We start from the raw sequence: 25,540 nt of genomic DNA on the forward strand, positions 1-25,540 counted from the left end.
TGGAGAGACATTGATTCCAAGATGGCTCTCCTGCAGAATATGACCGAAATTGCTTAGTCATCTGGCTAGACCTCATCCGGCCCCAAGGATGGCCAAGTTGACAGTCTAGAACTGCCAAGTAACAGAAGGACAAACAAAGTACAGAACAGAAGTACAGCTGATTGACAATCGACTGACAGCAGTTTGGTGAGATTATGCCTGAGGCAACATTCTGAATATCCCCTATTGACATGTGCCGCCTCTTAGTCAAACCCCCTTATCAGTAAGTCCTGGGGATCATTTGCTTGGCACTTGGCAACCTTAAAAAATACTCTGTTCCGCCCCGAATCAGATATCATGTCCTCTACTCCTCGTAGGGTGTAACTTACTTTCCTCTCTGATCCCCATGGACCGGTCTAAGGCCGACATCAGCCCATCCAGGCACGAGACAGCATCGGAAACAAAATCCCCAAGCTCAGTGCCAACCCTGGATGAGGAACAGGCCGAGCGGACAGTGATACGGAAGATTGATATCCACATCCTCCCTTTCGTCGTCCTGTTATATCTCTTCAGCTTCCTAGATCGAGGTAAGTGATATCAGACGGGGTCTGACCCACCCCTTGTTTCAATCCCGACCAGCCAATATTGACACAATCGAGGTCAATTACTAACCGACCTACACAGTCAACATTGGCAATGCACGCCTATACGGGCTAGAAGAGGATCTAGGCCTAGTCGGTGACCAGTATCAAATCGCCGTATCCATCCTCTTCGTAACATACTGCGTACGCAGATCCCGCCCCCAACCCCAAATACACGCTAACCCCACCAGTTCTTCGAGGTTCCCTCCAACCTCGTGATCAAAAAGCTAAGACCATCCCGCTACATCGCAACCATCTCAGTCCTGTGGGGGATAATCGCGACCCTCACAGGAATTACTCAAAGCTATGGTGGCCTTATCGCCTGCCGCATCCTACTGGGCGTCGTCGAAGCAGGACTCTTCCCAGGCTTCATGACCTACCTAACCCTCTTCTACGGGAAACGTGAGATCGCCCTGCGAACCGGTTACCTCTTCAGCAGCGCAGCCATAGCCGGCGCGTTCGGTGGTTTACTCGCATACGGCATCGGGTTCATGGATGGTATCTGCGGACTACGAGGCTGGCGCTGGATCATGATTATCGAAGGGATGCCGACTGTCATTCTCGGGGTGGCGACCTGGTTTGGGTTAGCAGATGACCCGGACACGGCGTACTACTTGAACAAGGAAGAGCGTGAGCTCGTTGCGCGTCGACGGGGTCGCCATGTTGGGCAGACGGAGTCTGCACAGAAGTTCCACTGGGCGGATGTTAAGGATGGGGCGCTGGATTGGAAGATATGGGCGTTTTCCGTTGGCCAATTTGGTGTTGATACTATGCTTTATGGGTATAGTACTTTCCTTCCGACTATTATTAAGGGTATGGGGAATTGGTCGACTGCTGAGGTTCAGGCGTTGACTATCCCTTGTTATGCATTGGGTGCTATTGTCTATCTGGGGATTGCCTGGTTGAGTGATCGCACCCAGCACCGTGCTTCCTTTGTGTGTCTGTTCAGTGTGATATCTGTTGTTGGGTATGGAATCCTAATCTCGGACTCGTCCTCGGGTGTGCATTACTTTGGTGCCTTGATGGTTGCACTGGGGTTGTATGTCACTGTCGGATTGCCGCTCGCCTGGTTACCCACCAACCTGCCGCGATATGGAAAGCGCACTTTTGCCACGGGTCTGCAGCTTACTTTTGGCAACATCAGTGGTGTCATGTCCCCTTTCTTGTACAAGACCTCCGAGGGTCCGCGTTTCGTCCGAGGAAACGCTGTAACTCTGGGCTTGGTCGGATTTGCAGGTATCCTTTACGGCGCCATGTGGGCTTACTATCGCTTTATCAACAAGCGCAGAGTTCAAGGTCTAGAAGATGAGAAGATCTCATCGTTGACCGAGGAGGATATTCAGGAAATGGGTGATCGCAACCCCAGATTCCTTTACAGCACTTGAGTTTTATGACTGGGAACTGTTTCTCCTCACCCAGCAATGATTTCCTGGCTAAGAACATATATAATAGCGACTATGCATTTGTATTCCCTTGGGATATCAAGCAACAGCGGATGATATTTTTACATGACTTGATGTGACATACATTTCGATTCTAGCAATTGCATTTCAGCCCCGGCGACACCATGAAGGGAAATGACGATTATCTATCAATGAATTGTTTAACTCTCTTATCCCCAACTCCCTTATGTATTTGTTCTCCGTAAAACACCATCACGAAATCATGATGTCATTTCCACCGAAGAATCTGGGGTAAACCTTATAGCCACCCAACTCTACTCCAACCTCTTCATCATCTCTCCACTTACCAAATATCACCAGTATCACAATCAATCAACATGAAAAGCCTCAGACCCCTCAGTCGAGTTCTCCAAACAAACCCCCTCACAACAATCCACCCCGTAAACATCCACACCAAGCAGCCAACCCCCACCTCTATCCCCCTCCAATCCCAAAAACTCTCAAAAACAGAAGAAATCCTCCTAGAGCGATGCATCCTAAACCCGCAACGCGCCGAAACCTGCCAGTCAGGCACAGATGACGAAGTAGGTTCCCACAAATCCCCCTACGACCGGAGCAACACAACACCGGAAAAAGAACACCTAGCCCTCGAAGAGGAATACAGACTTGAGGGTGATTCGCTGCATGACCCTTTGTCTGTTAGTCCTGCTAATCGGGAGGTTAGTATGATTCTTGATCCTATGGTTGGTGTTGGTGTTGTACAGGGGGTGCCGCATTTGAGGAGTGTTCAGGGGTGGACGAGGAAGGGGAAGGAGGTTTTGATTAAGAGGAGTCCTTTTGAGGTTAGGAGGTATGAAGATGTTTTCTTTGGGAGGAGGAAGGGAGTTGAGAAGGTTAGTGATTGATACGCATATCTGGTTGCGGTGAATGGTGAACGTCTGGCTAATCTGGTTTATAGAAGGGTTGAGTATGGTTACCGGGGGCGGCGGTGGGTTCTGATCTATTGGATTAATATTAAGTCATTAAATTGGATTATATGACACTTCCTTTGTGGTTGTATGACAAGCGCTGCCTGTCGTGAGATTATTCTGATGGACGAAGACACCGAGAAGGGGAGAAAAAGAGGGAGAGAGGATGAGCTATTGTCTATGAAGATATATGAGGCTATATGACTAGGAAACAATGCGAATCTACGGCAAGCTAAGACAGCACTGTGCAGGCCTTTGTATCCTGACATATTCACTCTAGTCCGACTAGAACCCCATTCTCGTTCTCGAGCGTCATGCTAATTCTCTCCGTCCATTCTTTAGTGTTGTAATTGGAGACAGATGAAAACGTTTGAAACATGCGAGTCACGATGTATGTCATCACAATCACCGCATATTGCTCTAAAACCGGATTAGTTAGCATGATTCGCAGATTAACAAGAGAGACAAAGGGGGAGAGACTTACGACCTGGGCAGATCCTCGGGCCCTTATTAAACGGAATGTAGCCAGCCATTTCAGGGCTTAAATCCTCCCAACGCTCAGGATAAAACTTTTCTGGGTCATCTCCAAATTCCTTCCCTAGACGATGTCTAGCCCACGTAGAAAACACCACGATATCTCCTTTCCGTACGAGAACTGGCAACCTCCCATCAGCTCCACCACCGGTTGGTAACGTCGAATGTTTGTTTGCTACTCTCGCATTAAGTACTACTGCAGGAAAAAGTCGCATTGCTTCGTAAAGAAGAATGTCAGTGTACAAAATCGAAGATTGGAAACAGCTTTCTCACCTTCTTGAATCACCCACCGGACATAATGCAGACTTCCAAGTTGGCCCCACGTTGGAGGAGTTGATCCAACGGTAGCGATGACACTTGCTCGCAGTTTTTTCACGGCGCGATTGTCCTGGGCCAGGCAAAAGAAAAGACCCGAAAGAGTCGTGCTCATGCTGTCATTTGCAAGGAGAATGCTTAGAGCCTGATCGGTGCACTGGGAAATCTCCCTATCTCTCATATTGAAAGCAGACGCAGGAGGTATTCCGTCATTCTTCTCATTGTTGCTGATCTGTTGCTCAACTTGCCGGGTGGCATAACCTGTCACATATTCTCGTGCCCTTTGACAAGACCTGAGAAAGTGTTCCTTTGAAAAGAAGTGGCGCAGAGGACCACGAAAACCATCCTGGACGATGCGTTCCTTGAGAAATAGCAGATCTTCTACAAACCGCTTCTTTTCTTTCGATTGACTGAAACTCTGGGCATCAACAGACTCACCCAGAGAGAATTGAGTTTGCATGTCCAAAGATAGAGCAAATGTACAGGATTGAACGTCAAAGGCCTGTCCTTTTGGAGGAACACGTCGAAGGAAGGCTTGGAAGTGCTGTTCGCACGAGTCCAGATCAATGGTCTTGCGAAGATTAGACAGCCGACTCCGCAACTGATCTCGACTTTTCTTCCAGTCGGGACCATCAAGGGTGAAGATGCCATGCGGGGTGATGTACTCGAATAGAGGCTTTCTCAATGGAGAACTATCGAAATCGACGAACGCCGTGGACAACAGATGCTTAATGTTGTCTGCATTGCAGGTAAAGATAAGTCGGTGGCCGATGACATTGGAAACATACGTCTCCCCGTATTTCGTGAACAATGCGTTTGTATACGCTAACGATGTGCGTTTTCGAAAGTGAGAAGCCAACTGGATTGCTTTGGCAATACCAAGAAAATCATATTGAAATTCGCTCTCGCTGGAGAGTTCACCGCAGCCATGAAGTCGTTCAAGTGCACGTAGTCGATGGACCTGCAGCAGCTTTTGCGCCAGGAAAGAAACAGCAATGCCTACTAAAACCAAGAGACATGTCTTGTAAAAGCTCTCTTGATTGAGGGCTCCGGACGAGAAATGCGTCGTCGCTTGGTTCATCTCTGTGGTAGGATACATTCTTCAAAGTTACAAGTCATCTACCTAGATAGTCTCTCGCACCAGTTCTTGAAACATGCTGGCCATGGTATGTCGCCCATGTACTATTATTGTCTTTTTTGCTTTCATGTGTTATCAGCGAGGCGCGGAGAAAAGTCTAAAGTACGCGCAGGCAAAAAGAATTTGACCGATCAACTCCATGCAAGGAGTAACTAGCGGGATGCCCCAGCCGCCCGCTGCCTTTCTTTTGAAGATCCCTGAAAATTGACCCACGCTACAGGTGAAATCCTTGATACATCTTGCTATACATGATAATGGCCAATGAGAAGATGGAACTTTGCGATATTTCCCACTTGTTCCGGCTCTCCTTTTTTTAGTATATTTTCTGGGCAATGTGATTTAAGTCTACTATAGCATGCCTATATATTGGAACTTATAAAGCTTTTTCTTTAGCTGGCATTTGATCGTTATCGATTCCTGAGAAATCAGTGACGCCCCCCAAGCAAAACGTGCCATGGACGTCAAACCCAGCAAAGCGAGCCTTGCTTCTCAAGTGGAGCAAGCTCTGAAGCTTGCAAATGAGTACGCTCTCGGTTCCGTGCATCCTGACGGCCATTGGTACGGTGAATTAAGAAGCAATGTCACTGTGACAGCTGAATATGTCTTCCTCCGACAGGCGCTTGGTCTGCATTTGAAAGCTGATCACGCCGCCTATTGCCGCCATATACTGTCTCAGCAGAACAGTGATGGTTCCTGGAGCCTATCTCCCGGAGTACCTGGAGATGTATCAACTTCAACAGAGGCCTATCTTGCACTGAAGATTCTGGGACTGAGCATAGAATCATCAGCAATGCAAAAGGCGCGAGAATTTGTTCTCCGCGCAGGTGGTGTTGCGAAAGTGCGCGTCTTCACTCGCATTTTCCTAGCGACCTTTGGCTTATTCCCATGGGATGCGGTGCCTATCATACCTGTGGAGCTGATTCTTTTACCTTCTGTCCTTCCAATCAACATCTACAAATTTGCATCTTGGGCCCGCGGTACCATTGCTCCTTTGCTCATTATATGCCACCACCAACCAATCTATCCTCTCCCCAACAGGAAATCCGCCTGTAACGATTACCTGGATGAGCTGTGGCAAGATTGTACGAACAAGAATGTACCTTACAGCGAATCTCTCTGGGCAATGCTGTCTCAAGGAAACATCACGGGCCTTGCATTTGGAATTGTGGACAAAATCCTTTACCAACTAAATGGACTTCGCAGAGTGCCTCTGATACGATCATACGCCCGGAAACAATGCACACAATGGATTCTCGAGCGCCAAGAGAAGACTGGCGATTGGGCTGGAATCTTCCCTCCTATGCACGCCAGTATATATGCATTCATGCTAGAAGGCTACACACTGGATGATGACCCGGTTTGTCTTGGCATAGAAGCACTGGAGAGATTTGCATGGGAAGACGAGCATGGCAAGAGAATCCAGCCTTGTGTCTCGCCCGTTTGGGATACAGCCCTGATGACGATTGGGCTCTGTGATGCCATGCTACCTAACCGACAGACCCTAAGCCAAGCGATTACCTGGATTCGCAGCCGCCAATTACTTCGGAGCCGGGGAGATTGGCAAATATACCGACCACACCTAGCACCGGGAGGCTTCAGTTTCGAGTACGAAAACAGCTGGTACCCAGACGTCGATGACACGGCTGCAATCATCCTTGCTCAGTTAAAATACGATGCTGCTTCCCTTACTTCGAGTTCTGTACTCGCAGCAGCCACATGGATCTGCGGAATGCAGAACCCAGATGGAGGTTGGGCAGCCTTCGATGTGGAGAACGATAAATTGTTCCTCAACAAAATACCATTCAGCGACATGGACAGTCTGTGCGATACGTCCTGTGCCGATATCACGGGACGCATACTGGAAGCCTTTGGATTGATGATGAAACGGGCCACCGTGAAAGCCGATATAAGTGATATTATGCCTGCACTGCGTGTAGCATGTGCCCGTGGTGTGCATTACCTCGCATCTACACAAGAGGCCAGCGGGGCCTGGTACGGAAGATGGGGATGCAACTACGTATACGGCACGAGCCATGCGATATGTGGTCTTGCATACTTCGCTGGTGATCACCAGGTCCGTGGAATGGTGAAGCCAGCTCTGCAGTGGTTGAAGTCCGAGCAGAATGAGGACGGTGGTTGGGGCGAGTCTTTGCTTTCGTACCGATCTCCTGACCAGCGAAAGCAGGGATCAACAGCATCACAAACTGCATGGGCTTTGATGGGGTTGCTGGCTCATCTTCCCATTGACGATGCCAACATTGAACGCGGAATCCAGTACCTGGTGTCATCGCAGAAGCCGGAGAAAGGGATTGGGTCTTCTTGGCCTGAAGCTTTGTACACTGGGACTGGGTTCCCGAACCACTTCTACCTGGGATATGATTACTATAGGCACTATTTTCCCATGATGGCCCTAGGGCGGTATTTACAAGGGGCTCGGGCACGAAGCTGAGGACGATGAATGTTTCGCTGGGGATGTCTATCGCCAGAAATGGGGGAGGAGTACAACTGTGGGCTGGATTGGAACAAATTGTCGGTCAAGTCAGTATTGAAATGCAGGATGTTTCAAGAATAAGTATCTATTCATATCTATACTTTGGACTAAAAGAAGAAAGGTCAATCCGAATAGTCTGAGGCTCAATGATCTTTAGTTTCATCTCAGTAGATATAAATTTAGCATATGTATCAGCTTAAAATCGATCTTGATAATGGAGCCCCATGCAACCTTCGTTGCAATTACCCCGTAACCCATTTGAGAGACGGGCCAACTTTCAAATAGACCGCATCTTCAAATACAAGTACAACCTTTCTGACAGATGTACATGGTAGATGCCGATGTGACAGCTCAAAGTCCCAGGAAAGCAAAGTATTGGCCTGCTGATCATTTATCAGACTGACGGTGTGATTACCCGGTTCAACAGACGACACACGTAGATTTAGCGCAAGTACAATATGATTTTGATGGCCCTAGTAAGAACTAGCCACCGGGGGTGCATATGCACTATGCGTATAGTTAAGTCAGCCTGAAAAAATAATATGGAGTGCGTCAACCATCATTTAGCCATGGCTCGTGATTCCTGCCTCGTGCGCTTATGATACGTCATAAATCTGATAGAGCACATTCACGCAGCTCAGAGGCAGAATTAGCTCCAAATGCAAAGTTAAATATTCCAGGTCTCTTGAAATATCTCGTTACGCGTGATCTATCTGAAACTCGCGTAGAGATTTACAAGGCAATGCGTGCTAAAGGTAAGGGAACACTAGAAGCAGCTGCATAAGAAAAGACAAGTTGCGAGACACCGCCTGGAATTGTCACACTGCAGTCTAGACCTATATGATATCGTAAATGGCTTTGATTTAGCTAAAATATGCAAATTTCCAGTAAACCCTGGACAGCGGAGCAGGGGGGCTATATGTCGCGCCCCTTGTTTACCCTAAATTCACGGTAAATAATTGCAAGCACAACCTCACCTTTTTTTTTTGCCCTTAATCCAAGTTTTATTTTTCATTTCTGACACCCTGTCTATGGGTTTGTTCTCGATATTCGGGCGTACAGCGCCAGCAACAGTGCCAACCGACCGGATTGTTCCCTTGAGATATTGGGATGACTTGCATTACCTACGCAGTATCTGCCATGACTTTACCCTGCGATTTGATGATGTCCTGGATGTCTCAAAGCTTGAGGCATCACTGACAAGGTTGATGGGAATTGGAGATTGGGGCCAATTAGGCGCTCGTCTGCGACTCAATGTATGATTCTACCGCAATCAACAAACGTAGCTCAACTCTAATAAATCTTCCAGGCCAAAGGAAAGCTCGAATATCATATACCAGTAAGATATGATGAGGAACGACCAGCATTCGTTTTCACAACTTCAAAATATGACATGAGCATTCAGGACCACCCACTGGGCTCCCAGCTGCCGGGGGCCAACCAGGACCAGTCTTTCCTGTCGCCGTCTTCTGAAACATTTGCTCCATTGGTCCGTCATCCAGGCAGCCCAAAAGAACTGGCCGACTGGATCTATACCGACCGCCCGCAGCTTCACATCCACGTTACCCTTTTCCAGGATACAACGCTCCTCACCCTGAGCTATGTGCATACATTCAGTGATGCCATCTCAAGAACAAACTTCTTAAATGCTTGGTTGGCTGTCCTCCGCGGTCGTGAGTGTGATATACCAGCTTTTTTGCCTTATGATTTTGACCCCCTACGCAAACTGGGCAGGGAAGCATCTGGCAAGAATTATAGCAATTTCCGACGCCTCTTGACCGGGTTCAGCTTGATTATCTTTGGCGTGCGACTCCTATTCGAAATGTACTGGTTCCGAAACGTCGAAGAACATCCAATCCGTTTGCCGAAACGATGCGTTGGCCGCATGAGAACAAAAGTGCTGGAGAAACTGGCAGCCGCAGATCCCAAGGGAGTAGAAACGCCATTCGTCAGCGAGGGCGATGTGATCATCTCGTGGTGGGTTAAGACATTGACTTCTGCACTGAAAGTCGCGCCCGATCGGACGATCATGGTGATGAATGTCTTCAATGTATGGAGTCTTTTCCCGGAGTGCTTCCCCCAAGGGGCCGCAGGGTTCATCAGCAATGGCTTCTTCTATTCCTACACCTTGCTTACTGCGAGCAAAGTTCGAAAAGATACCGACTTGGATTACGTGGCATCAACCAATCGCAAGGCCCTTTTGGAGCACAGAACCAGGGACCAAGTTCAGGCCATGACTGCCCTTCAAAGAGCCGCTTTTATGCAGGCAGCACCCCTCGTTGGAGATTCGAAATTGCTCTTCATGGCCGCTACCAACAAGCACAAAGCTAGATACTTTGAGCTAGACTTTTCGGCTGCTGTCGTTTCCCCTGGTGTGCCTTTGAATAAGAGGCCCCATGCCCTGGGTAGACCATCATACATCAATGATATTGAGTATTGTCAGAGTTACCCAACTCGGAACATTGTGAAGATAATTGGAAAAGACGCTGCAGGTGACTGGCATCTTTTGTTCAAGACCCGAGCTGCGGCATGGCCGGCAATCCACACGCAGCTAATGGAACTGATCGATATGGAGACGTAAGGATGAGGTCCCCAATAGAATGTGGATTATTCCATGTACTCAAGGTAGTTTTCATTCTTACCTCAAGTGACATCTCATCAAAGTCTGACATATTGATCAATGCGAGGTGGGATGCAAACTATGTTGTAGTTTTAGCATTTTTAGTAACGATTTTTCCCTCTTGCGTTTTTCTTCTAATCTATCGTTCTCAAAGAATATTTAATGTTCGGTAAGATAGCTTTGCAGAGCGACAGATTTCTCCGTTCTAGTACAAAACGTCAAGGTACCCAGATAAGTTAGTTGATTTTTGATTACAGAGAAACCGGAGTATGGAAAGAAGTTGGGCAAGAATGTGAGCCTGAGCCGGTCCACGGCACGAGACTCGGTAAAAACATACGCAGGAGGAATTCCATACATTATAAACTGCATTTATAACGACACATACGGTACACTCAGGTGAGCCTTTAGGTGAATTTACAATCAGGCCGAGGGAAGAGAGAGGTAACAAGCGAGTCGGGACGTGAGATGTCCATCCATGGATGAATCTGAATCTGATCAGAGATGCCAATTATGCACAATACAACTAGCGTGATGCCCCTAGCTCAATACGGCCGATTAAATGCAAGTCGATGAATCTATGAGACAGGTTCGACTGTGTTGATTTTGGTACACGTGACTGTGGTATGTACATTCTTGAAGATTTGATACGCTAACAGACGAAACTGGAATACGCTTCGCGAATGAATGTTCGGAATTGAAGATGGAAAGTCAGGAAATCCTCTTGGTTGATTTACAACCGGCTCATGGCACCTCCAGCCCAGCAGAGGTCATCAAGTCACAGATCCATATCGAGTCCTGCACCGCCAATTTCTTCTCCCTTTACCGCTACGCAAGCGGGTGGCAGATACTCGTGCTATCGGTATCAGCATGCTGCGCAGTAATCGCCGGTGTAGCAATACCCTTGGTGTCGGTTGTATTCGGGACTTTGGCAAAGGAATTCATCAATGGACATGAGAAAGCGCCGCAAGATGCTCGAAACCAAGTCCAACACCTCACACTCCAATTGGTTTATATCGGTAAGCGGTCATTTTAGTACACTCGATCGATATGCTGATGCAAGTTCAGCAATCGGAGCCTTTGTTACCACCATGATCAGCACATGGGGTTTCGATGTTGTTGGAGAAAAAATAACCCATGAACTCCAAGAGAGATACCTCTCTTCTGTTCTACAACAAAACATCGCCTATTTTGATGTACTTGGGACAGGCGAGCTCACATCGTACATGGATCAAGACATGCAATTGATCCAGGCAGGCATCTCGCAAAAGGTGAGCTACATCATCTCCGGAGTTTCCGGATTCGTGGCCGCTATCATTTTTGCATTCATGTCCAACCGGAGATTTGCATCTATCATGATTTCACAGCCTCTTGCTCTTATTCTGTGGGTAGGGTCTATGGGCTACTGGTTGAGCATTACGCAGAAAAATGGCTTGACGCAATACGTCAAAGCCGATAATTTAGCACAAGAAGTGCTCAATGCAATGAGGAACGTCCTTGCCTACCGAAGCCAAGAAAGATACTCCAGAAAGTATTTTGATACTCTACAGCGTCCAGCTGCATTGGACTTTCGCGAACGGTTGATTTTCGGCGTGATTGTCGCAGGCTCCTTCACGACTTTGCATTGGGGAAACGGATTGGGAGTATGAACAGATATGCGCTTTCCTCTTCTTATAGATTTCCACTGATGCTCCATCTCCAGTTCTGGCAAGCGAACAAACTCTTCCATCAAGGGCTCTGTACAGTATCAGAAGCGTTGGTCATTATGTATGCAACATTAATCGCAGGTGGGATGTTGTGCCAAGCGTTGCCTTTTGTTGTCGATATCACACTGGCAAATGGAGCAGCTCGTCGGGTGTTCTCAGTCATTGAACGTGTTTCGCCTATCGACTCAATGAATGATACGGGGATAAAGCCAGTTTCAGTGCGAGGTGAAATTCGGTTTGAAGACGTCAGTTTTGCTTATCCTTTGCAGCCTGAGCGGACTGTCTTGGAAAATGCCAGCTTCACTGTTCCACCAGGCCGCACCGTGGCCTTGGTAGGACCATCAGGGTCTGGAAAATCCACTGTGTTTGCTATTTTGGAACGATTGTACCTTCCATTTAATGGGACTATCACACTGGACGACGAACCAATTGAGAATATCAATGTCTCGTGGCTCAGGTCCCAGATTGGTTATGTCGGTCAAGACGTTAGTTTGTTCAATGCATCTATCCATGACAATATTGCCCATGGGCTGTCAGTAGTTCACGAGGTAAGCTAAAGCAGCAAATTATGGGAGATTTTCTTACCCAAAAACCAGATGCCAGACGAATCTACTGTTCGAAGTATGGTTATTCAGGCTGCCGAGAAAGCCCAAATTCATTCCTTCATCATGGAACTTCCCCATGGTTACGACACTGTGATTGGGGCAAATGGGTCAAGTCTGTCGGGTGGACAAAGGCAAAGGATTGCCATTGCACGTGCAATTGTTTCGCAGCCAGCAATCTTACTCTTGGATGAGGCTACTGCTGCTTTGGACAGTCAAAGTGAAAAAGATGTCCAGGAGGCTCTCAATGAAGCCGCTTCAGGACGGACCACTATGATAATTGCTCATCGACTGTCAACGGTTCAAAATTCCGATACAATAATTGTCCTCAAAGATGGAAATGTTCTGGGTCAAGGCTCACATGCAGAGTTGATGAAAACTTCCACAGTGTATCAAGAGTTGGTGAGACACCAAGCACTCCGCCCAGATGACCGACCAGTGGAAGATCTCACCTGTCAATTATCTTACCAAGGAAAAGACGTTGAAGAATTGAAAGATATTTCCGTCTACGTTGATGGAGTTGGGTCGCCAAAGGATGCTCCAGTGTCAACATTACAACCCAAGAATAGCGTCAAGTATGTTTGGCACCTCAACAAGCCGGAGCTACCTTACACCATTGCAGGTATTATTTTCAGCATTATGGCAGGAATATCATACCCAATCCAAGCCATCTTCTTCGGGAACGGGGTCATATCAATTATCAGCCCTGATCTGAGTACCGGTGGTCACACTGTGCGATTTTGGACATTGGTATATCTTATACACGGGATCGTTGTGTTTGGTATATACTGCGTACGAGGTTATTGTTTTGCCATGACGGCATCTCAGTTGAATCTTCGAGCTCGATCAAGCTTGTTCAGATGTTTGCTAATGAAGGACCTCCCCTTTTTTGAGACCAAAGGTCATTCTACAGGGCAATTAGTGACTTTTCTTTCATCCGGAACACATAAAGTCACCGGTGTCTCGGGTACATCACTTGGCCTTGCAGCGGAAAGCATCGTGATGCTTGCAACAGGAATCATTGTTGGGTGCATCTTCGGATGGGAGCTTGGTCTTGTCTCGACAGCTGCAGTACCATTGATGACGCTCTCTGGCTTCTTGCAGTACTATACTGTGTCGCAGGTGCAGAAGCATGTCAAACGAGACACCAATGCCGCAACTGTTGCACATGAAGCCTTTGCAGCAATCAAAACCGTCACCGTCCTTGGCATGCAGAAGACCATCCTGGAGACCTTCCGAAGGGAGAGCCAAAGAGATAGCCAGGGCAGATATTGGGTCACATGTGCGGGCGTGTATGCATGTACTCCATTACTTCGTGTGCTGAGTATTGCTTTCGTGTTCTGGTACGGTGGCACGCGGCTGATCCCAACTGGCGAGTACAGCATCCAACAGTTCTTCATCTGCTTTGCAGCAAATGTGTGGAGCTCTCAATCTGCCGCTGCTCTTTTTGCACATGCTCCAGATATTGCTGGTGCACATGCTGCTGCTAACCGATTGGAGGGCTTGATGCAGCCCAATGAATCACAATATCCGAATAAGAAACAGGACGACGTCTCCACACCTGCGCCGTACAAGGTCGAGGAGCTCGCTTTGCAGCGCGTGAAGTTCAAATATCCAACTCGGCCATCCCACATGGCCTTAGATGATGTCAGTTTCGACGTTCTGGCAGGGGCATTCATTGCCCTCGTTGGGACCACTGGCAGCGGCAAAAGCTCAGTGATCAATTTAGTGGAGCGCTTCTATACCGCCCAGTCTGGAAATATCATTCTAAGCGAGAAGGCCATTGGGGAATATGATTTGGATGGTTATCGACAGTACCTGGCGCTGGTTGACCAGAATCCTTGTCTGGTTGGTGAAGATATGCGCGAGTGCCTGCAGAGTGATGAACGAGTCATCTCCGACGATGACATCCTGGTCGCTTTACAAGGAGTTGGACTAGCTAATTTTGTGGTGAGCGATACTTGATTCCAGCTGCTAGTCCAGCATGCTGATCATATTTGCTCCAGCTTTCCCTTCCGCAAGGCTTGAGTTCCCCGGTCTTGGCCAACGGGTCAAGTCTTTCTGGGGGCCAGCGCCAGCGCATGGCAATTGCAAAAGCCATTCTGTGGGGACCAAAGATTCTGTAAGTCCGTCCGATGATGTGTGTGGATGTTTTCTAACGTTTCTGCAGCTTGCTTGACGAAGCAACCTCTGCACTGGACACTGCATCAGAAAAGCTAGTCCAAGAGGCACTCAAACACGCAATGAAAGACCGAACCACGATTGCAGTTGCACATAGACTGAAAACAATCGTTGACGCGAGTAAAATCTTGGTTTTTGACGGTGGACGGATCGTGGAGCAAGGCACCCATGACAAGTTGATGCATCTTAGGGGTAAATACTGGCAGATGGCCAGGTTGCAGATGGACGGAGAAGAATAAGCCTGTTTATACTATGTCTGTACCTATCAATGCATAGGAATGGAGTTTTGAAGAAAGCAAGAAAATACAAGTACGACGATCAGTCTTGGCAAGGGCCCGTCACTTTCCGTCCCTCCACACTCTGATCTTTTAGCTCTGCGATGGGCTTCTAGATCATGCCATTCATTAAGACTTTGCTAAAGGTCCTGGTTCCTTTAATAACGGGCGTCCTGGTCCTCACATTCTGGAATCACGCATCCCTGTCTTCAGTCCCTGGGATCGCAACAAGCGCACCATCCGGGAAACACAAACCTGTAACACCTTACTATGGTGGCTGGAGAACATGGTTGAATCCCTGTCAATCTGTCCAGCTCGATACCTCCCAGACTTCAGGAAAGGAATGGAACATTCTGTATCACCTCGGAGGCAATGGACCCTGGATTGAGAACATCCACGAAGGAGCGGCATCCAGTCCTGAAACCCCAGAAGGCTGCTCAATTGATCAGGTGCACATGGTATGCTTATATCCTTCATGCATTACTGAATTTTCTTCTCAGCCTCTCGGTACGGAACCGGGCTTACTGATTGTCACAGATATCACGACATGGGGAACGATATCCCACGCGAGCTGTTGGGAACCGTAAGTCCACCGATCACTTATGCCTCCTTCTCTTAACACGTTGGTATTATAGGGCATCTGGATTTCCTCAAGCGCGTGCAAGACACTGGACTTCCTCTCAATGGCTCCCTTGCATTTCTCCAAAACTGGACCTATATCACAGACGACCCTGACAAAGATTTCGGCGAATTGACCAGCACAGGTCCATATGCTGGCACACTGAGTTCATTTACAACAGGCGTCCGGTTCCGGACACGATATGGCCATCTGATTCCTAAAAATACTCAAACACGGCTATGGGCAAGTGACTCAGGCCGTGTCATCGAGACAGCCCGCCATTTCGCCTCTGGATTCTTTGGTCTTGATTGGGAAGCAATTGGCAAGGCCGAGCTACAAGTAATACCCGAAACATTTGAGCGTGGTGCGGATACTCTTACTCCGGGTGATACTTGCTACAAGTACCTCGAGGATACCATCCATGGCCATGACAATGGTCAAGAGATGCTTGCACGGTTCCAGGAAAGCTATATTCCTGCAATTGCGGAGCGACTCATGCATGAAGGGAACTCCGGCCTGAAAGGACTTTCCAACACGGAAGTCTACGGTATGCAGGAGATGTGTGGGTTTGAAATAATGGCACGAGGGTCGAGTCCATGGTGTGAGGTATTTACCGAGCAAGACTGGCAATACTTTGAGTATGCCCGTGATTTGATTCACTATTACCGTGCTGGACCAGGCAATCCCTATTCTGGTGCGATGGGATTGCTGTGGTTGAATGCAACAACCGGATTGCTTCGCGATGGGTCGGAGGCTGGAAGCCTGTTCTTCAGCTTGTAAGTGAAGGAGTACTATGAGGTGGAAATATATGCTAATTTCATACCTAGTGTCCACGATGGTGACATAGCACCATTCATCACGGCACTGGGGGTCCTTGGGAGTGATATGGTGCAGCTTCCTACGACCCATGTTGTAGCAGACCGTATATGGCGCACTTCTTCCATTTTACCTATGGGCGCAAGGGTCACCCTTGAGCGAATGTCTTGCTCATCAGGAAATGACGAATCCTATGTTCGAGTCAATATCAACGATCGCATTATGCCGCTGCCATTCTGCAAGTCTGGTCCCGGGGAATCTTGTCCCCTTGGTCGCTTTGTGGACTATGTCCGCCAGCGAAAAGCAAAGGTGGGGGACTTTACAGAGGTGTGTGGTTTGCAAGGAGATCCTGGAAGCATCACATTCCTACACCAGAAATAAATTCAAGAAAAAGCTGTTGGTTAGTGGTGACTAGAATATATAGTTGTGATACCCAGTGCTAGGTTCAAAATTTGAAGGCCTGAACCTAACATGAATAAAATGACTTTAATGAGAACAGTCACACTCAATCTCGACTCAATTTAAAAAAAAAAAAAAAAAAAAAGAAGAATATAAGATGATCAAGCGCGAATGCGCTCATTGTGCAAACACGTGACCGTATCCCGGCGAACCACTGTTTACCAAAAAGTTTGGCTTCCTCCTTCGATCACTTTGCTTTCGCACCACATCAACTCCTGGGGGATTTTTGCTGCTCTACCTTGATAAATCTTCACTGCACATCTAAACTTCAGATCTGTGACTGCGACTGCCATGGAGTATCACTCCGTCCCACCGGAGGAGCGCGCTAGGGACGAGAAGGGTAACCTCTTGCCCTGGGGCTATGTTTACAAAGAGTACGTCAGCTTTGAGTTCGCTCTGGCGCTTCAATCTGCATACAGCCGACTGATCCATTTCTAGCGAAACTCGCAACCCTCGACGACCAGCAGAAGAATCAGGACCTTTTGGCAAGCGAAGAAACGCTCGATACCAAAATGATCGATCGCGCACACGGACTGGCACACCGGCGGCTAGACGAGAGAATGTCAATGTTGCCGAGTTCGATCGGTTATTCTCAATGCAGCAACAGGAGGTAGAGAAGACACAGGGTTTACCCAAGTCATCATCGTCATCCAGTCTTGACAACGCACGGAAACTGTCTGAGAAGGTCGCAACCGAGTGCATACTCTACGGTTACAAAAACAAGGACAACGAGTGGAAGGTTATCAACAAATATGAACAAATCTCCCAGGGTCAAATTTGTGAAGACTATCCGCGCAGTGATCCCAAATCCGCCACACCATACTCTCAGATGTTGAGCGGCGGCGACGTCGTCATCCGCACGAATCTATCCGCCGACGCGAATCGCAAGTCGAAGCGCTACGCCGGTGGCTACCACTGGATCAAGGTCACCTACGACTCGAGCCAGTCTGCAGACCGCGCCTGCTTCTATTCACCGCAGGAGATCGATGGACATCTCGTGTTCTGTGAGCTGTACAGCGGCCATGGACCGGTCGAAGACAGTCCCATCCCCGTGGGCTCTGCGACGGGCGATCGCATTCACAAGAAAGGATCGCGTACCCTGACCACCTCACATTCGACCGCATTCCTATCCAACTCTAGCAAGGACCAGGATCGAATGACCCTACCCCGGTCCTTTGCCATGAACAATCTCTCCAGCGTCCCCGATGTACCAGAAGAAAATTCGCCCGAGTCCACCACAATCACAGATAACACAGTCGCAGCCACTTCCTCGACTGTGACCTCCGCAACCGCAACACCCTTGTTGAATACAGGCGGCTGGACCACAAGCCCCACGGAAGCCGGACCTTCCATGACAGGCGCTTTAACGAGCGGCAGTCTGGCCACCGACAGCTCATCAATGCGCCAGCGCCGTGCCTCTGCCGCTGCCCTCACCTCTACCGAACCCAACCCCGATCACGAATTCATGACGCACATCCCCACAGTCCGACGAACCAAGCTGCGCCCCTTGACCGAAGCCCTCCCTCCCCAGCCAACCCTCACAGAGCGTGTCCTCCGATCCATCCCCATCTTAAGTTGGTTCACTGGCGACATCGTGGGCGAGGGTCCACAGCTCTGCGATGACGGCACATTCGACTGGGACAAATCGGGTACCTACTGGCGTTTCTGGTACACCATCGATGCATTCCTGGGTACTGATCTGTGCGGCATGAAGGAAGATATCTGAAATAGTACTACATAATCTGATCATCACCCTGTCCATGATTCACGCCTGTTAGGTGACTACATCTGTGGATGAGTCTGTCCACACATACTTGGCAAAAACATGACCATTGTACTCTAGTATAACAATACATCAAGTCCCTCGACAGCATGATTCATTATGTCTTACATGCGACTATTGTACAGACTATTCCACAGACTCATGAAACCCTGGACATGTCATTCTCAGATAGAGGTGGATAAGGGATCACAGTCAAAACCGTAGATGTCAATGGTGATAAATCAAAGAATCCGAAAGACAAGACAGCTTAAAAACGAGATACACCAGCTTCACCGTTCAGTATCACCAACCCAAACGGGCCCATAAGGTATACTGTAAAGCTAAGAAAAAAGCAACAAGAAGGTGAATACATTTCATTGTGATCATAGACCATAGTTTTTAAAGATAAAAAGACTCGGCGTGTTCTATTTATTCAACCTTGTTCTCGAAGTTCTCGCCCTCAACAAGGTCGGGGATATCATCCTCCTCGTCGTCCTTCTTATCACCCTGCTGCTTCTGCATGTTCTGGTAGCTCTCGGCGAGCTTGCGCAGGGAAGCGAGGGAGTCGGGGCCGAGCTGGTTGAGGATGTTGGGGACGAGCTCGGTGAGCTCCTTCTCCTCGCCGTTGCCGTAGAGGGCGAAGGTGTTAGAGGGGACAGCGCCGTGGACTGCGAGAAAAAGAAAAAGGTTGGTTAGTTCAGGATTTCCTGGGCGATTTGAATGCCACAGCTAAAGCTGGAGCTGGAGCCAGGACTGGAAATGGAGCTTCCACTTACCACGGGGGTTGGCGAAGTGGATGACGTTGCCGTCCTCCTTGAACATGTTGACCTCCTCAATGCCCTGGATGGGCTGGACGTTCAGCTTCTTGAGAGCGGCCTGGAGCTTCTTGTCATCGGCGCCGGAGTTGCGGACGACCTTCTTGACCTTGCGGCGGGGAGTACCCTTGCCTCTGTAGAGTTGTTAGTTATCAACAGCTGGAAATACTGCATGTTGCATATTGAAAGTGGATGGTGGGATGTGCTGGTCGGAGTCTCGTTGAAATGGAAGTGGGGTCTGGCGACAAGGATGAGAAATCGAAAGAAGATGCCCAGTTTCGAGTTGTCAGACGTCAGACCGGATTCCCCGGCCCAAGCGCGGTATATAAACGGTCGCATCGATTTCAAGAACGAAGAGGTCGGTCGCAAGGGAACCGAGAATCCATCTGACAGCCGATCGTATTCGAATCCAAGCGGTCACTTCATTTCGAAAATTCATTCCATCTCCAATTCCATCCCATTCCATCAAGTTGTGTAGGCTTTGAAGTGTGTTTGAGTGCTGAATAAAGAGGCATCTTATACATACCCTATCGAGGATGCAGTTAGCTATCAAATCCCACACGATCAAACCCAGCAATGCCGGTATAGACTGGAAGCAATGACGATGAAGCCAAGCCCACCAAGCTCCCACGCAATCGCAGAATCGAAGCTTGATATAGACTCCAGCTTGCATCTTCAAGCTTGCAAAGCCTTCAAAGAAGGAAGAACATACCAATGCGCACGCTCGCCTGCATTCTAGCCAACTTTGCCTGATCCATGATGTCGGGTGAGGGGTGATCGCCTGAGGTGTATTAGCCGATAAATCCGAGATGAATAGCAGAATTCGAAAGACAAGGATTCAAAGAATCAATGAAGTTGAATGGTGAGCATACCGGTAATAAAAGGTGGATGTGAGAGGGGGAGATGGGAAGAGGAAGCGGAACGATGGATGATGCTCCGAGAGTTTTGTGTGGGGAGTTTGGGCAAAATCGCTTCGCTAATGCGACTGGAGGGTGATGAGCAGTTTACGACTACAACAATGACTTCTTTCTGTTCTAATTGTCCGTTTTACGATATTACAGGTATCTGTTCTGGATAGGAGGATTTTGTTTTTTGTGAAGTGCGTTTGTGGGTGAAGTGGAGGGTGTGAGGATATACTCGGCTAAACCCTAACGGATAGAGAAGACACTGCCGTGAAGCAGGGAGGCAGGGGATCATAGATATAGAGAGAGAGAATAGAAGACGTATCTACATCTCATATACGACTCTTTCTACACACCTCCGACTATCCTGTTCTCGTTATATCCCCAATCCAACACAACCCGAGCTATACCCAAAACGGAAACGGATAGCCTCATTCTTCATTATTCACATAGCAACCTTCTTCACCCAATTACGAATATATCCGCCAAGGATGCTTCTCAACAAAGTTCAACAACTGCTTAATCTCGACAGTCGAGAACGGCGCCTCAAACTCCTCCATCTCACGAGGAAAAGGCGTACCAGGCGACTGAGCCTGCAAAAACTCCCTCGTGGGGCTCAATTTGGTAATATGATCATTAGTCGCATTGAAAACCCGGAATCCCATACCAGAAATCTTCAACCCAGCCTCACACATGCCAGCAAGACCCTGGGCATCAACATACGACTATCATGCACCTTCCACAGGTTGGGCTCATGCACATAGCTGGAAAATATCTGATCATTGTACTCATCTGGCTCGATAACACGGCCAATCCGCAGACTGTAGATACCAGCCCCAAAACGCGCGGCAAAGCCACGCGCAATGTGCTCATTGCATAGTTTCGCAATGGCGTACGTATCCGTCGGGTTGACGTCCAGATCCTCGTGGATCTCGAACGAAGGGAATTGGTGTCGCCCTGCGCGAACGAGACGCCATAGGCGGTTACGCTGTTTGCTAGGATGATCTTGTGATGCCCAGCTTGTAGGCTGCTTCGATGATGTTGTATGTGCCCTATGTGTCCGGCACGAGCATGTTGCGTGCGTAGCTGGCTAGGTGGATTACGGCGTCTGGACGTGGGGGGAGGCCTTCCGAAAAGGGCCCTTGCCGGGACCATTGGCCGGATAGGGCGTTGAAGACTTGGCCGCTATCTGCTAGGTCGGTTTTCAGGATGTAGACTTCTGGGTGGCCCATTAGGCTGATGTCTAGGTTGAGGACTGTGTGGCCGTTGGAGAGGAGCTCGGCGATGATGAATTGGCCGGCTTTGCCTGAGCCGCCAGTTACAACGATGCGGCCCATGCTGATGTGTTGGATGCGGATGTAGGTCTGAAGAGTGTATCTTGGATGTGCTGCTGGTTAGGGATGGGAGCCGGTGAGTATGGCCGAGATCGAATCATTATGCCATTCACTTCCGAGTCCCTGCGTATTATAGATGCATATATGGCAACGTGTTTCAAGGACGTAGATTGCAGGAAGTAGAAAGTTATTTCACAAAAGTAAGTCATATCAACGTTAGATGGTAGATGTGTAGTTGTGTACAGATTCATTAGTTGTACGTGGAAACCTGGGCCTCGGTCCAATCCCAGAGCTTGCGAGCAACCTCCGCATTCTGAACAAAGGCAGTGCCACCGCAGCGATATCCAATGGGGGCGTAGTAAGCACCGTTGACCAGCTTGTCTTTCTGTGCACCAGCCGCCCAGAGAGAATTAAGCGCTCCCGTGGCGACAGTCCGGAAGAACAAAGAGCCAGTAACAGTCACACTGTACTTCATCATCCAACTAAGATCCTTTGTGTGTCCATAGAGTCCACTATCAACTGCGCCGGGATGCACAGCAACAGACAAGATATCAGGATGCCGACGGGCCAGCTCAGCCGCAAAGAAGATATTAGCCGACTTGGAAGCTCCATAGCGGGTCCAAGTACTGCTAGCCAACAATCCAGGAGTCGATGTCATTTCCTCAAACGTCGACGGCCCGACCACATGAGCCGCCGAGGCCACAGTTACAACCCGCACATCGGGGGTATCACCCTTGGCGCGGTCACGATCAACAGTTTTCTGGAGCGTCGGCAACAGCAACTTGGTCAACAGGAAGTGACCGATATGATTCGTACCGAACTGAATCTCGAAACCCTCCTTCGTCTTGACGGGCGGGTTCCCCATGGTCCCCGCATTAAGGATGAGTATATCCAAGCGACCGCTATCGGCCTGGAACATCTCTGCGGCGGCGCGGATCGACTTGAAGGAGGAGAGGTCGAGGGGTAGGTACCGAATATCCGCTGGAGAAGACAACTGGCCTTGGAGGGACTCAATCGACTCACGCGCTTTGCTTTCGGTGCGGGCGGCCATGTAGATTCGCGATGGGCGGTGCTTGGCGAGCTGGAGGATGGTTTCCTTACCTATACCGGCGTTGCCTGCGACATCCATTGCGTTAGTTATCTGTGAAGCTGTAGACATAAGGGGGAAGTTACCGCCGGTGACAAGGACGACCTTCCCATCGAGATTGCGGATGTCGCGATCTGGCTTGAAGGAAGGCCCCAGCAGACCGAAGGTGGCCTCGTTGAAGGTCGGACCGAAGCTCGAGAGAGCCTCGCGCGGATGACGCAAGCTGTAGGTTGCGAAGCCTGTTGCTGCTACAAAATCACGAAAATCCATGATTAAGGGGTGGAAGAAGGAGAGGGATTGAGGTTTCCCATGGTGAAGGTGAGAGTTTAAACTGCCGAGATCGTTAGATCATTCCGTCACATGTGATGCGTATCGCCCTAAAGGTGAAGTGAAGAAGTTCTGGAGAATGCCATCTTATCAACATTTTATATTGGACTGGTCAAGGTCATGCCATTCGGTAGAAGTGTAGATATAACAATGGAATGTCTGCACATCCTACCTCTTTATATAACTTGCCGAGTCATTCAGCCCTGCCCCGCCTAAATACATGAGTAGCGCCCGACTCCCTGCATTTACTCGATAAAAGAGCCAGCCACCTGTCCTGAGACAATTCCTCTTTCTCTTTTCCCTTTCCTCTCCGACCCCGTTGTGCCTGCAATACAAGCGAAGCCACTTCAAAGTCACCGTTTCCCTGGATGTGACACCAACTTCACTTCACCCATCACATCTACAAACCACAAAATGCGCTTTCTCTGTCTACACGGCGGTAGCACCAATAGCGAGGTACATACCCCTCCATACAAGTCACCCGGATATCCAAACTAACCACCAACAGATCTTCGAAATCCAAACCGGAGGCCTACGCCAACAACTCGAGAAGAATGGCCACCGCTTCAAATTCATGAACGGCAAACAAGATGCCCAAGTGGAAGAAGGTAAAACACCCATCCAGAGATCCATCCAAACGAAGACCAACCCAGCCTAACAACGCCCCAGAACTTGAAGGTGTCGTCGACGGCCCCTTCTACAACCACTACCATAGAGGCGACACAGCGCCAGGCTCATCAATCCAAGAAGCATACGAACACACGCTGCAATTCATGGCAGAACAAGGCCCCTTCGACGCTGTAATGGGGTTCAGCCAAGGCGCAGCGCTAGCCGCATCACTGATAATCAACCATAGCAAAACGAACCCAGGAAGCGCGCCGCTGTTTCGCGCCGCGGTGTTCATTTGCGGTGCGGCGCCGTGGGATAGTGCCGGGATGGAGCATATCCTGCCGCGGCCGGATACGTATCCGATTAAGATTCCCACGGCGAACATTGTTGGCAAGTTGGATTCGTTGTATGGGGAGAGTGTGCGGTTGTTTGAATTGTGTGAGCCTGCCCAGGCGGCTTTCTATGATCATGGGTCGAAGCATATGGTTCCGTTTGATATGCGAAATACCGAGGAGATGGTTCGGGTTATTGAGGAGACTATTAAGAAGGCTATGAGGGGGTAGAGGGTGTGCTGGTTGCGAGATGTGTTCTGGGATGATGGAAGGTGGGCTATTCATTGTCAGTGGCTTTCATGGTATAGTGATATACTTCAAATGCATCGATAGGAAATCAAAGGCCGAAATCAGACTGGTATCATTCAATGCTGCTTCTCTGTGTACTTCTGCTGTCTCGACTGATATCTAGACCACGCGATTGCAGCAAGTAGCAATGCAAACCCAATAATCAAGGCAGATCCCCATTGACCACGTCCACTGGCCCCAACCCGGGTCCCTGGTTGATCAAGTCATAAACCAGCAGCAGGGCCGTCAGCCTCAGCGGGAATGTGCTTCTCAAGGAACTTCTCCAAGTCATCAATTTCCGAAGGATCAGCCGAGTGACCAAGACCACTACATTCAAATTAGCAATGCAGCCCAAACAAAACCCAGAACCAACATACCCGTAGGGGTTGAAGGAAACATCCTCAACCCCAATATCCTTCAGGACATCGGCAGACTTCTTTCCAAACTGGAAAGGAACAATGTCATCGTCAAGACCATGACCAAGGAAGAAAGGCGTCTTGTTGTTGGCCCACTCTTCAGGCAGGTAGTTCTTGATCCGGTCGCTGAGAAGCAGGTAGCAAGACAGACCAAAGACACCACCCAGCTTCTCCGGGCTGGTCAAACCAGTGAATACAGACATGGCACCACCCTGTGAGAATCCACCCAGGATAATGCGCGACGCCTTGATGCCCTTGTCCATCTCTTCCTTAATCAGGGTGTTGAAGTAGTCGCGGGAACGGAGGATGCCTGGCTCATCTTGGCTGCGGACGGATTCTTCAAAGTCCAACTGCAAAAAACAGAGTATATCAGTGGGTGTAACGTGGGAGAGTCGTGGGTGGGCTTACGTCGCGGCCGAGCTTGACGATGTCGTACCAGCCGGGCATGCTCATGCCGAAGTTCTAGTTTCGTAGTATTAGCCATTGGATCCGTCAAGGTGGTGACTTAGACATACCACTGAGATTGGGATATCGGGGGCATTGGGGAAGATGAAAGCAGTCTCGTCGAACTTGCCGCGGCGGCGCCAGTTCTGGGCGAGAGCCATCCTGTTCGAGAATCGGGGTCAGGATCGATCGCGGTTGTCTTAGTTTGTTGCATTGACTCTTAGACATACCATCCGGCACCACTATGTTCAAACACAGTCAGTCAACGTTATCATCTCGCGGGGAGGACCGCCTTAGGTACCTGTCTCCCAACCCGTGGGCCATGATCACCGTGGAGGTATGCTTCTTAAGCGCGGGAACGACGAAGGGTGCACGGGGAGCCATCTTGGATAGAATGTGAAGCAAGAACTCAAAGTAAACGAGAAAGATGAACCTGTTATTCCCCCACAATTCTGCCGATGGTGTTATCGCCAGTTCACC

General features: G+C 49.0%; 11 protein-coding genes across 11 annotated transcripts; 7 read left to right on the plus strand and 4 right to left on the minus strand.

Moving 5' to 3' along the window:
* Positions 1-385: 385 nt before the first annotated feature.
* On the plus strand, positions 386-2,005 carry N7446_003604 (putative MFS transporter; the record flags this gene model as incomplete). Its single annotated transcript, XM_058512353.1, has 3 exons — positions 386-566; positions 664-764; positions 812-2,005. 3 exons carry the CDS (start codon positions 386-388, stop codon positions 2,003-2,005), a joined length of 1,476 nt encoding a protein of 491 aa, XP_058373682.1.
* Positions 2,006-2,360: 355 nt separating this feature from the next.
* N7446_003605 (uncharacterized protein) lies at positions 2,361-3,006 on the plus strand. The gene is made up of 2 exons (XM_058512354.1): positions 2,361-2,916; positions 2,982-3,006. The coding sequence occupies exons 1-2, from the start codon at positions 2,401-2,403 to the stop codon at positions 2,988-2,990; spliced, it is 525 nt and encodes a 174-aa protein (XP_058373683.1). The 5' UTR covers positions 2,361-2,400; the 3' UTR covers positions 2,991-3,006.
* Positions 3,007-3,262: 256 nt separating this feature from the next.
* On the minus strand, positions 3,263-4,939 carry N7446_003606 (uncharacterized protein; the record flags this gene model as incomplete). Its single annotated transcript, XM_058512355.1, has 3 exons — positions 3,263-3,411; positions 3,476-3,700; positions 3,799-4,939. The coding sequence occupies 3 exons, from the start codon at positions 4,937-4,939 to the stop codon at positions 3,263-3,265; spliced, it is 1,515 nt and encodes a 504-aa protein (XP_058373684.1).
* A 493-nt stretch (positions 4,940-5,432) lies between these two features.
* N7446_003607 (terpene cyclase/mutase family protein) lies at positions 5,433-7,427 on the plus strand (the record flags this gene model as incomplete). The annotated part of the gene is made up of 1 exon (XM_058512356.1): positions 5,433-7,427. One exon carries the CDS (start codon positions 5,433-5,435, stop codon positions 7,425-7,427), a length of 1,995 nt encoding a protein of 664 aa, XP_058373685.1.
* Positions 7,428-8,500: 1,073 nt separating this feature from the next.
* Positions 8,501-10,050, plus strand: N7446_003608 (uncharacterized protein; the record flags this gene model as incomplete). Its single annotated transcript, XM_058512357.1, has 2 exons — positions 8,501-8,725; positions 8,779-10,050. The coding sequence occupies 2 exons, from the start codon at positions 8,501-8,503 to the stop codon at positions 10,048-10,050; spliced, it is 1,497 nt and encodes a 498-aa protein (XP_058373686.1).
* A 739-nt stretch (positions 10,051-10,789) lies between these two features.
* Positions 10,790-16,666, plus strand: N7446_003609 (uncharacterized protein; the record flags this gene model as incomplete). The annotated part of the gene is made up of 10 exons (XM_058512358.1): positions 10,790-11,105; positions 11,155-11,729; positions 11,789-12,340; positions 12,389-14,344; positions 14,401-14,516; positions 14,565-14,767; positions 15,064-15,308; positions 15,388-15,433; positions 15,486-16,245; positions 16,297-16,666. The coding sequence occupies 10 exons, from the start codon at positions 10,790-10,792 to the stop codon at positions 16,664-16,666; spliced, it is 5,139 nt and encodes a 1,712-aa protein (XP_058373687.1).
* A 369-nt stretch (positions 16,667-17,035) lies between these two features.
* N7446_003610 (uncharacterized protein) lies at positions 17,036-18,470 on the plus strand (the record flags this gene model as incomplete). Its single annotated transcript, XM_058512359.1, has 2 exons — positions 17,036-17,118; positions 17,183-18,470. 2 exons carry the CDS (start codon positions 17,036-17,038, stop codon positions 18,468-18,470), a joined length of 1,371 nt encoding a protein of 456 aa, XP_058373688.1.
* Positions 18,471-18,935: 465 nt separating this feature from the next.
* On the minus strand, positions 18,936-21,560 carry N7446_003611 (Nascent polypeptide-associated complex NAC; the record flags this gene model as incomplete). The annotated part of the gene is made up of 7 exons (XM_058512360.1): positions 18,936-19,174; positions 19,283-19,455; positions 19,848-19,867; positions 20,034-20,102; positions 20,194-20,306; positions 20,947-21,250; positions 21,327-21,560. The coding sequence occupies 7 exons, from the start codon at positions 21,558-21,560 to the stop codon at positions 18,936-18,938; spliced, it is 1,152 nt and encodes a 383-aa protein (XP_058373689.1).
* A 247-nt stretch (positions 21,561-21,807) lies between these two features.
* Positions 21,808-22,914, minus strand: N7446_003612 (putative short-chain dehydrogenase/reductase family protein; the record flags this gene model as incomplete). Its single annotated transcript, XM_058512361.1, has 2 exons — positions 21,808-22,673; positions 22,731-22,914. The coding sequence occupies 2 exons, from the start codon at positions 22,912-22,914 to the stop codon at positions 21,808-21,810; spliced, it is 1,050 nt and encodes a 349-aa protein (XP_058373690.1).
* A 471-nt stretch (positions 22,915-23,385) lies between these two features.
* N7446_003613 (uncharacterized protein) lies at positions 23,386-24,143 on the plus strand (the record flags this gene model as incomplete). Its single annotated transcript, XM_058512362.1, has 3 exons — positions 23,386-23,427; positions 23,480-23,579; positions 23,641-24,143. 3 exons carry the CDS (start codon positions 23,386-23,388, stop codon positions 24,141-24,143), a joined length of 645 nt encoding a protein of 214 aa, XP_058373691.1.
* Positions 24,144-24,424: 281 nt separating this feature from the next.
* On the minus strand, positions 24,425-25,444 carry N7446_003614 (palmitoyl-(protein) hydrolase; the record flags this gene model as incomplete). Its single annotated transcript, XM_058512363.1, has 6 exons — positions 24,425-24,527; positions 24,578-24,966; positions 25,025-25,078; positions 25,132-25,222; positions 25,291-25,302; positions 25,362-25,444. 6 exons carry the CDS (start codon positions 25,442-25,444, stop codon positions 24,425-24,427), a joined length of 732 nt encoding a protein of 243 aa, XP_058373692.1.
* Positions 25,445-25,540: the final 96 nt, after the last annotated feature.

Source organism: Penicillium canescens (assembly GCF_028828765.1).
Source record: "Penicillium canescens strain IBT 15451 chromosome Unknown utg000003l_segment0_segment0, whole genome shotgun sequence".
Lineage (NCBI taxonomy): Eukaryota > Fungi > Ascomycota > Eurotiomycetes > Eurotiales > Aspergillaceae > Penicillium > Penicillium canescens.

What these genes read in the sequence shown, in the direction of transcription:
- N7446_003605 (XM_058512354.1), top strand. Translation starts at nt 2,401, where the DNA reads ATGAAAAGCCTCAGACCCCTCAGTCGAGTTCTCCAAACAAACCCCCTC.